We start from the raw sequence: 10938 nt of genomic DNA, 5'->3' as shown, positions 1-10938 counted from the left end.
TTCACTGACAACCGTTAAAGGGATTTGTCTTTGTTTCCCTTTTCGTATAGTTCAAAAAGTACCAAAATATGTTTATAGCACATTGGACGGAACACTTATAACGCTGCATCAGTGTATAACGACGCCAACTTGATGCCGTGTCGATATTTTAATCAGTGAGTTAGCATCACCTGAAGTTAGCCGATGCTAACGGTCCTAATGAGTGCTAAGAGCCGACCAGCAACTTCCACCAACCGCAGGAGCAAAGAGCAGCCGGCGGTCTCCAGAGCCAACAGGGTGCTGGCCGAGAGGAACCAGGCGGTGGTGGCGGTGGGAGCCTGGGTGGAGGGCGGACAGGACTTCCTGGAGCACCCGGCTGTGAGTTTGGCATTTAAAGCTAATGAAGCTAATGAAGCTAATGACCAAAGCGTAGCTAGTTTGACTGACCGTTACTGGAGATGAGAAGGTAACCTGCAGGTGTTAGGAAGAGGCCTGAGAAGTTTAAGGTTGTTTTATTTAGGGCTGCAACTGAGGATTGTGTTGATTGTCAGTTATTTTCTTGATTAATCGATTAGTTGTTTGATCTATAAAATCTCAGGAAATGTTAAAAGATGTCCGTCAGTGTTTTGCAAAGCCCAAGATGATCCTCAAATGTCTTGTTTTGCCCAAAACCCAAAGATTTTCAGTTTACTGACTGAAGAAACCAGACATGTTCACATCCAGGAAGCTGGAATCAGAACATTTGGACAAACCAATTATTTTTATAGTCAGTTAAAGGGTCATAGTTCACCCATAAATAAAAAATCAACAGTCATCTACTCACCCTCATGCTGATTGAAGGATGGGTTAAGTTTTTTGGTTCACAAAATACTGCTGGAGTTTTACAGGAAAACAGTTTTAAAATGAAAAAAAAAACATAAATGCCTCCATGCTGCCCTTCTGTTGTAATCCAAGTCTCCTAAAGCCCCGACATGCTGTTTGCACACCGTCACACCACACACACACAGTTCAGACAGTGTGCATGTGAACGTGGCTCCAAGTTAAAGATCTACAGTGAAGATTCAGTTCAAAATCATGAAGTCAGTAACATTTTTTTGTAGTGAACTTGGCGTGTCGGGGCTTTAGGAGCCTAAGATAATTGTGATCCCATAAACATCCAGAAATTGAGTGAAACTAAGCAAGTAAACTACAGGGGCACTTTGTCTGAAGGGAGGCCCACAGGCATAAGACTTTACGAATGGGCTGACATATACACTGATTCTGATTCATGTGCACCAGTAAGTGTTAAGTACAGACGAGTACCATGCTGCAGAGTCACATGACTTTAGAATCTGTATTTTTCCTAAAGAAGTCCAAACAGTTGTCCCATTTCTTGGTTCAGGCTCTGGCTTTGCTAACGGAGGAGATTCAGGCAGAGAAGAAGAGGCAGAATGAAGAGAGCCTTCGACGATTTCAAGATGAAGTACGCCATCGTGTGGCACGGCAAGCTCAAGTCAGCAAGAACAGACAGCAGTCTATGGTGAGGATGACGTTACTTCAAATGACAGATGAGCTCTTAGTGACTTTCAGTGGTGAATGTCTGTCAGTTGTTCAGATTTATTTGACTTGTTCTATCCAACCAACAGGCCAAAAACTTTATTCTGAACTTTATTCAGTGTACAATGATGTAAGCGTAAAGGAGCAAAGCTTCATATTGAAATGATTGTGGATTATCTTTCTGTTGTTTGACACTTCTGTTAATTGACTAATTGTTCTGGTACTATATGAAGCCTGACTGTGTTTACGTCCAGGTGATACCTGAGAGGAGAACCCCACATCAGGTGTGGACAAGACATCTACCTGAGGGAGGTGCTGCACAGCAGAGGGCGATGCAGAGGAGCTCTCAGGCGGTGAGAGGATATTCAATAGCATATTCATCGAGGAGCATAATTAAATACTTCAAGGTTTAACAAAGAAATGCCATGTTTTGTTTGATGGTTTGATGTCTGCACCTTCCAGAAAAACAAAGTAAACAGATACTTTTCTTTATTTTCTTTATTTCACTGATTTTAATTGTATATTCACATCAGAAAATTATTTTGAAGTAGAGCTGAACAATATGGCTGCAGTCAATTCCACAATCTAAATGGCCTAAAGTATATGGACGTCCCTGTGCACTTTTGGTCTTGGACCATTTTTATACTTTGCTGTTTGTGGCAGTTTTGGGAACGCTCTTGAAAATACCCCTGTGCACCAAGCCAGATCCATAAAGAAATGATTTCCCCAGTTTGGTGTGAAAGAAGAAAACCCCCGACTTCATCGCCATCCAACACCTTTGTCATGACCGTGAGCCAGTCTGTATCACCCAGCATCACTCTGTGACCTCATTAATGCTCTTGTCTGAATTTAAATATTAAAAAATATTGTAAGAAGAATTAAAAACAGGAGAGTGGAGGCTGCGATGGTGGCTGATACCAATGAGAAATTGCACGTCAAAAAAGTCAAAATCTCTTCATTTCATATCAGAGCTGCAATGATTAATCGATTATTATTCGACTGTTAAATTCATCACCAACTAATTTGATGATCAATTAATCATTGTGAGTCATTTTTTAATAATAACTAGTCCAAATTCTCTGATTCCAGCCTCTCAGATTTTCCAGTTTCTTTACTCTTCTCTGACAGGAAACTGAATGTATTTGGGTTGTGGACAAAACAAGACATTTGAGGACGTCTTCATGCTCTTTGGGAAACTCTGATCGACATTTTTCACAATTTTTTGTCTTTGTTAATCTATAGTGAAAATAATTGTTAGTTGCAGCCCTGTTATATAGTTTGTCCACCAGAGGGCGCTGAGGGTCACAGTTCTTTAATATTCACATTTCTCTGTTTTCTGTGGGGATGTCATAATGAATATTGGCTGATTCATTAGATTTTTTTTAGATTTCAGTATCAGTATTGGTGTCAGCCTTTTAAATACGGTATTTGTCTGGCTGCTGTGTTTGCTGAGGAGGATCAAAGTCTGCCCGGGAGCTCAGACAGACGTCTATCATCTGTCATCTCTCTGTGGTGCACAGTCGGCCCAGTGTGGTCCTGTTTTCTTCAGCAGGCTGCAGTGTCTCTTGTTTTAGTCAGAATGATTGCTTTGTTCCCATGTGTGACTGATAAAATAATGTGACAGTGATTAATCTGCAGGATTATTTTATTTCCATCATTTTCCAGTCAAGTGAAGGCATGAGGCAGGTCAGACTCAGACTGGCCGCCTGTCGGACGAGCTCGCGTGGAGAAATTACATCAGACCTTCCTGGAGGCGAGTGGAACATCTCTTCAACCAGACATGTGAGCAGCTGTGTCTCATCCATGTTCCTCTTTTAAAAGCACATAGTTCCTGTAACTCTGTGTGTAATAAATTATTTTCCTCTGCATCCTGCAGAAAGTGGAATCTCATGTGATGAGAGCCGAGCAGGAAGTGGAACAGGAGGAGGAGGAGGAGGAGGAGGAAGATGGAGATGATCATTTCTTCGCCAGTCGACACAAATGTCCCCTCATTCAGCACAAGGTTAATGAACACCCATAATGCAGCAGTGACACCTTTTCATCATTGTTCAGTCTGTGTGTGTATTTTTTTTTTTTACAAACTTATCTTGGACGCACATTTCAGCCAATTCTGACACAAGTAGTTTTCATTTCATTGCAGTTACATTGTGTCAAGCAGAGATTTAACAGTTATTTTGACATGCACAGAAAATGCAGTCTGGACAGCAGCAGTACCATATTACACAGTAGAGGACTGTTGATACGTCATATTTTCTCTACACAATTGTTCTAGCTAAAAGAATTCAGAACAATATTATCATGAGAGCTATGGAAAATTTCAAAACATTTTCAAAACAGCAAAATCACATTAAATACAGAATTTGGAGATATTCTTTAGGTATGAAATATGTAAGGAATGTGGATCCAGGAGGACATGTCAGTTAGCCACACACACACACACACACATACACACACACACACACACACACACACACACACACACACACACACACACACACACACACACACTTTTTTTCAGTCATAATTAAATAGAGTTATAATTCAGTCAGACTTTAGCAAAACTCCTTCCAGTTGTGATGTTTTCCATGTCTTTTGGAGGACAAACGTTCAAAAGGGGCTCATAGGTTCAGATTTCATCTCAATCATCAGATTCATACTTTTTCTTCGATATCAAAAGCAATTAACAAAAACAGAAACAGCTGGTAGCCAATGCATCGTGACCGGAGCAGATGCTAAAATCACTGAGATGTAGATCACTTTTACGTTTTATCATCAGTAGAGTTGCAGCAGTAAATCTGTTTCATCTTAAGTTATATAACATGTTATGGTTACATTCTGTCTTCTTCATCATGTTTATAATTCTGGTTTTGAATCAGAAACAGTTTTATTGCCAAGTAGATTTTCACTTGCAAGGAATTTGTGTGGCGTGTTGATGCACAACAACAAACATATCACTAAAAATCTAAATAAAGATGAAAGCAAATACTCTCAGATAATCATTCGGTTATGTGGGTCATACAGAGGCGTCAGTAATAAAATTAGACTCTTTCATAGCCAGTTAAAAACTCCCTGTTGTAGCTTTGAATCATGTTACTAGATCTGACCAGCAGAGGGTTTGTTAAAACCTTTATGGTGGGAATGTCGGATTTCTGCTTGTTTGCACCAAACAGAGTATTTAGTATGTCCAAAAAAATTAATTTGATCTCATCAGAGCGTAAAAGCCCAAATACACCAGATGCCATGAATTAGTTTGTTAGTTCAGGAGCAGGAGCTTCCAAAAGACGCACCCAGAGGACTGGAAGGCCTCCTCTCTAAATGAAACACGCAAAACACAAACTGTTAAACATCTGAAAACGTTTCCTCGGGTGACTCTCATCACATCATAAACTCAGATAGTTCTGACTTTATGACCATTGACCAGCTGACAGGGTGTACTTACACACATTGAACTGAGACAACTTCCATTAAACCGTTGTTTGTTTCACTTGACCACATGACCATTGACACGATGGAAGTACACAAAGTTAATGATAACATATTTATGTAACTTCCCTCGAACACCTGGTGATTCACTACACAACAAGGAACAACAGCAACGATAAACAGTGCGGTTTATTCCTGGCTTCATGCAGGTTTCTGCACAATTTCTATCAGGAAATTGACTTGCCAAACTTAGTTTTTTCAGATAAAATTGAGTTAAACCTAAAGGTTTTCTATTTATGTGTTTTGCAACTTGAAAAAAACGATGGGTGCAACAATTATAATTTACGTGTGTCATAAGAAAGGAAGTGAATATTTGTGTTTTATGTTAATTTTGGTCAGTTAGCAGTTTCTGCAGCTCTGCTTTCTATAGATTCTGCCTGCTTTGCAAGGATTGTGATCTGGCTCTGATTCTGTCCTGACTGCGTAAATGTTTCAGCTGAGTGGAGCTGTGTTGTTGGATTCTGACATATCACAGCCTGACCCCGACTTCCAGTCCAGCCTCAGAGTCCCGCGGGTGCTGTGGCCTCTGACTGACCAAGAAGACCTGAGAAGACAGGTAGACCTCAGACAAGTGCATGAACTTTTGACTTTACTTGTTTGAACCCTGTCAGACCAAATGCTGCATAATTTATAAGCCGTCTCTGTCTGTGCAGCGTCAGTCTCAGTTCCTGATGCACCGCCGTCTGTACATGAACATCGAGAGAGAGCAAGTGAAGGAGAACAGACAGCACAGGAAACACCTGAAGAGGACGGCAAGGTGATCACACTATTTTCTCCTGCATCACTTCCTCTTATTGGTGTGACTGTACGAGTAGAGTGTGTGTCGCGCATCAAACAACCAACCTGCAGCTTTGAATGATGGCTGTTTTAAGTTTGAATCATTTATAATTCATTTCGAAGGTTTCACAGCAGAAAACAAAACATTTGAACATTAATAGTTTTTGCCAAAATAAAGCTCAGTACTCTGCTTCTGTGTACAGCATAAAGACCAACTAAAATACTGAATGCAAATCACATTTGATTCTTTGGCCTCAGTTAAAGTGTCCTCTCCCTGTCTTCACTGAAGGATCAAAGCAGAGAAGGAGCGGTTTCGTCAGGAGGAGGAGAAGAAGTTGGAGAGAGCTCAGCAGCTGGAGGAGGCCAGACAGAGGCTGGATGAGAGGGAGCTGCTGATCCTGGAGCGACTGAAGCTGGAGGAGGAGGAGAGAGCTGAGGAGCTGCAGAGGAGGAAAAAAGAGGAGAAAGAGAAAGTAGCTGCAAGGTGATCAATGCACAATTCATTTACCACCGATTTTACACATCAAAGTCTGTTCACAGCTCTTATTACTACATATGTGAAAGTTTTTGCAAAGTGTTTTGTGGCTCCAGAGGAAAGTTGATAAACTGCCTGAAGTGATCGCACTTAAAGTATGAATATACTGCCACTAATATTAATACATTTAGCTTTAACACTCTGAAAGGTATCATATAAATCGCTTTACAGCACCAACCTGTTTGGGTTTGGTTCAGACGTTCTGATGAGAAAGCTGTCAGTTGCACTCTGGGAAGGTGGAACTGTTGGTGTGAAAACAAAACAGAGCAGCCACAGGACTGTGTGATAGTACATATGTGATTTTAGCCTGAATTCAAAAGCTAAACTGCCCGTGTTAATCTGAAAGCAAACTCCTGATGCAACCTAACCTATATGACTATGGTAAGACATATGTGTGTGTATGTTCTCACCAACTGAGTGCAAAGAGTTTCCATGAACAGACAGAGAAAGAGTTACAACAGGTGTTTGTGTGCATTCCAGTACCCATACTACCATACTATTTAGTATGGCAGAGAAAGATTTAGTATGTCCCGATGCTTGATATGCCAAAGATACCAAGAAGTCCTACTGCAGTATAAAAGCCAGCGTGGTTTTCTGGCTGTTCTGACCCTCAATCATCTGCACAGTAAAAGATTTGTCACATCGACTGAGCCGCTGAGAGAACGCAGACAGATGAGCTGCGTTCAAGATCACATACTTTTCTTTTTACTTAAAGTTTTGTACTTCTGATCGTGACAGATGTATCAGCAAGCGGGACGAAGTTCAAGGCGCAGTGTTATGACAAAGTAGTATGTTCCAGTTGTGTGTATACTGCATGTAACAGTATTTACTTTGGATCATGTGCGCTGAGTCAAAAGAAAAAATATGCAAACTAGAACTTGGTACCAGTGTACTGTAGCAGTTCCTAAATGAACAGTGAGTAAAATGCTTCAGCCACACAGTAAATATCCCTGTAATAGTTTACAGCACAAACTTCCTCTTTATTGACCAGTTTCTATTTGGTTTGTCAAAGGTAATATGACCAGATTATGTTTGAAATCATAAAGGCATATTTCATCTATCTCTGCCTCCTGTCTGTGGTTTGGTCTCTGTCCTAATGAGACTGTCTCTGTCTCCCAGAGACCAAAGCACCAGGAGCATGTTTGTGCTTTACTTTAGAACAAACAGACTAACAGAGAATTAGAATAGAAAGCAGTGGAAGTGACAAGCAGACATGAAGTTGAAAAAGCAACGTCTCTGAGGACGTCATCAGAATTAAATGGCAGTTACACACTGATTCACTTTGTGTTGCTCCTCTATTCTCTTTGACCAAACTTCAATAAATGCTTCTGTATAAGACATCAGGTCTCTTAAAACCTCTGTGGAGCCACATGTTTGTTTTTCATGTTTGTGTTTGTCAGAGTAAACAGTTAAACTTTACAAGTGGTCTGGTGGATTTTTTCTGCGATGTGGATTAAGACAAGAGGAAACCTGCAAAATGTTCTGCTATGATGTTACAGTCAGTCAGTGTAGTACTCAGTGTAGTACTGATGATTCAGGATGATTTCACCAAAACTGTCCAATCAGTGAGTTACCTGACAGTCCGTGTAACTTAATGTACTCCAGAGGTCGATGTAACAAGAGCCGGACCAGAACTGAAATACAGGAATCTTTTTTTTTTTACTTTGTTCCGTACAAACTTAACTGAACTGTAACTTAATAAAGTAGTAAGTGTTGTTGTTAAGCTGCAGCTGCTGTGATGAACAGGCTGATTGTGACTCTCTGCAGGTTCACTGAGGCTCTGAGAGCTCAGATGAAGGAGCGACTGTCTCAAGAGAAGCTCGAGCTCCCGCCTCTGTGCTGCTGCGCCTCCTCTTTCTGGGACTCCCACCCCGACACCTGCGCTAACAACTGTGTCTTCCACAACAATCCCAGAGGTACCCGCTGCTCACACACACTCTGCCACCTGCCTCACTCTCCACACACACTCCACCACTGAGCTTCAGTTTAACATGACAACATTAAAAACACTGCTGACAGCAGCGTTTGTCTCTTCCACAGCGTACACCAAGGCGCTGCAGTCAACGATGTTGAGTTTGGATTTACACTGAAGGAAGCTGATGAACTGCAGTGGACTTTGTCAAGTAAAAACAGGCTCCTTGCTGCCTGTTTAAAGTAGTTTTCCCATGAAATATCTCAGCGTCTACATGACAGATTGCAAAAAAAACATTTATGGTTACTAGATGATGTATCTGAAAGACTAAATGAATAATAAAAAAGATAGATGGTGAAGTGGTTTTTGGAGCGACAGTCTTTTTTAAGAGATGTCCCTGCTTTTTTCACCAAGACACGTTGTGGACGTGTTCCAACAGCGTGGCTTCGTAGTGAAAGAGTTCAGGTTCTCGACTGACCTGCCTGCAGTCCAGTCCGCACTATGAAGCACAAAATACAGCGACACTGTTTTTTAGCTTAACGTCCCAACTTTTTTGGAGTTGTATTTTCTTCTGTATTTCAAACTGTAAATGTTTTCATCTTACTTTTAAACGTGATACAGCAGCGTTTGCTTCGTGATACAAAAGGGAGGCTGAGACTCACAGAATTAACGAGCTCCAGTAATCTGATATCTCCCACATAAACAGCAGAGTCACAGCGGATCCATCTGTGTGCGTGCGTGCGTGCGTGCGTGCGTGCGTGGTTGTTTTGTAGCAGCCTGATGTCATTTGCATGTGATTTAATGAAGGGCGGCTGTGTGTAATGGCGCCGCGCTCCGGTGTACCACTTCTCAAATTAGAGGCTGCAGATTTATCATCATATCTGTCCTGCTGCCTTCAGCTTCAGGGATTTAATGAACACGAGGAGAATCTGTTCACAGAGAATCAATCAGCTGTTGACTGTCAGAATCACTCATATTAATTTATACATAAACGCAGACCGTGTTACCGGCGTCCCTGCTTTAACGTCATTAAATTTGTTTTTATTTCATTTATTTTTCCTTTTTTTGCCATTTTAAACAGATTTACTGACTGGAGTGTGTGTGTGTGTGTGTGTGTGTGTGTGTGTGTGTGTGTGTGTGTGTGTGTGTGTGTGTGTGTGTGTGTGTGTTTAAACTTAACTGTGTCACCAGCAGATTGATGCTTCAGAACAGGTTGTGAGATGTCTGTTCTTGGTGCACATTTTTGTTTCTGAAATATCTTTTAAATTTTAGATAAGAATTTACTTTTAGTTTATTTATTGATAATTAATAAATGTGAATGTTTGCTTGCTTTCTAAATGTAAGCAGTTAAGTCAGTTTACATGATTGGTAGAGCATCAGGGAAGTCAGTACGTGTGTGAACCTGCTGTTTGTTGTGTGACTTTTTAAAGAATCTGTTATCGGTCATGTTAATGTTCTCCAAGACTTGAAAAACTGAATAAACTCCAGTGTGTTACCGTTTTAATCAAATTTTACTTACAACTCATTCTTAATAGGAACAAGTATGAGGGTATAAGGTCCTGCTGGTATCCAAATCATCATGAATTATATTTCATTTTATAAAATACCGTATGATCTTTCATTCAGTAATACTTCTCTATATAAGACTATATAAGTTTTTTTTTAAGTGTGTCAAAAGTTTGCTCTTTACAATTCTGTTTTTATGGGTTGAAACCATTAAATAATATGACAGGACTTTGAATTCCTTGTATCACAGACAACATCATGTCTGGTTATATTTTTTCTTCAGTTTACTCTTGTGTAGTAATGACAGTCTGTACCTACTCCTTACTGTGCAATAATGTTTTTATACAACGGCCTGGAAAAAAAATACATTTAAAGTTCTGATATATTGAAATTGGTGCCAAATAACATGGTGGGATCTAACTTTACTGTATTTCTGCACGTAAGTATAAATTTGAGGTACTTGTATTTGACTTGAGTATTTCTATTTTAGGCTACTTTATTCTAAAACTCCACTACATTTCAGAGGGAAATGTATTTTTTATTCTATTTATTTATTTCAGCGCTGTTTTTCAGATTCAGATTTTGCAGACGAATACTCTCAGTCACCAGTTTATTAAGAATATCTAGATAAAAGTAATGCAGTCTAATATGGCAGTCCTGAAATACATCCTATCTTTTTGAAGGTTATAATTTAGAGAGAGTTTTAAATCGTTTTTGAGAAGTGTTGAGTCAAGTGCTGCTGCTTGCTTTTTTTTTTTTTTTTTTTTACTTACAGGTGTTTCTATTATTTTATCCACCTCATTTGTATCTGGAGGGAGGCTAAATAACAAACACCTCTTTGATTGATTGATTATAATGCTGTTGTATTACACTGCATTTGTTTTTAGCGAGGTGTACCTAATAAACTGGCAACTTGAGTGTATATATTTTTCATCAGTTTATAAAAAAAAATTATGTATTGTTATAAATTAAATTGACCAAAATTATATTAAGCGGTAAAAATGTTAATGCATCAGTAATAATGGTCTTAAAATATGTGTAGAGACTTCATCACAGGGGTTCCGACCCTCATATTGGGTCGTGTCTGGATGGGAACGACGGATCCGTGAAAGATCTCGCGAGAGTGAGATGTAACCCAAATTATGATCTCTCTTTCACTGTGAGTTTGTGTGTGTGTGGGGGGGGGGAGGGGGGGGGTCCTAAACCGACA

The 10938-nt window shown here is 40.0% G+C and overlaps 1 protein-coding gene across 1 annotated transcript; it reads left to right on the top strand.

The window, feature by feature from the left end:
* ccdc15 (coiled-coil domain containing 15) lies at positions 1 to 8581 on the top strand. The gene is made up of 10 exons (XM_084730089.1): positions 1 to 357; positions 1361 to 1498; positions 1770 to 1868; positions 3181 to 3297; positions 3392 to 3517; positions 5435 to 5554; positions 5652 to 5755; positions 6065 to 6259; positions 8078 to 8226; positions 8351 to 8581. The coding sequence occupies exons 1-10, from the start codon at positions 184 to 186 to the stop codon at positions 8398 to 8400; spliced, it is 1272 nt and encodes a 423-aa protein (XP_084586215.1). The 5' UTR covers positions 1 to 183; the 3' UTR covers positions 8401 to 8581.
* Positions 8582 to 10938: the final 2357 nt, after the last annotated feature.

Source organism: Lutjanus erythropterus, chromosome 11, assembly GCF_056507025.1.
Source record: "Lutjanus erythropterus isolate fLutEry1 chromosome 11, fLutEry1.hap2, whole genome shotgun sequence".
Classification (NCBI taxonomy): Eukaryota; Metazoa; Chordata; class Actinopteri; order Lutjaniformes; family Lutjanidae; genus Lutjanus; species Lutjanus erythropterus.
The sequence above is the reverse complement of the archived record's forward strand: the minus strand, read 5'-3'. Positions and strand labels throughout refer to the sequence as shown.

Excerpts from the sequence above, each read along its gene's own strand:
- ccdc15 (XM_084730089.1), top strand. The coding sequence starts at position 184 with ATGCTAACGGTCCTAATGAGTGCTAAGAGCCGACCAGCAACTTCCACC. Across the intron at positions 3,518-5,434 it reads GTCCCCTCATTCAGCACAAG|CTGAGTGGAGCTGTGTTGTT; the intron begins GTTAATGAACAC and ends TAAATGTTTCAG. Across the intron at positions 5,756-6,064 it reads CACCTGAAGAGGACGGCAAG|GATCAAAGCAGAGAAGGAGC; the intron begins GTGATCACACTA and ends TCTTCACTGAAG.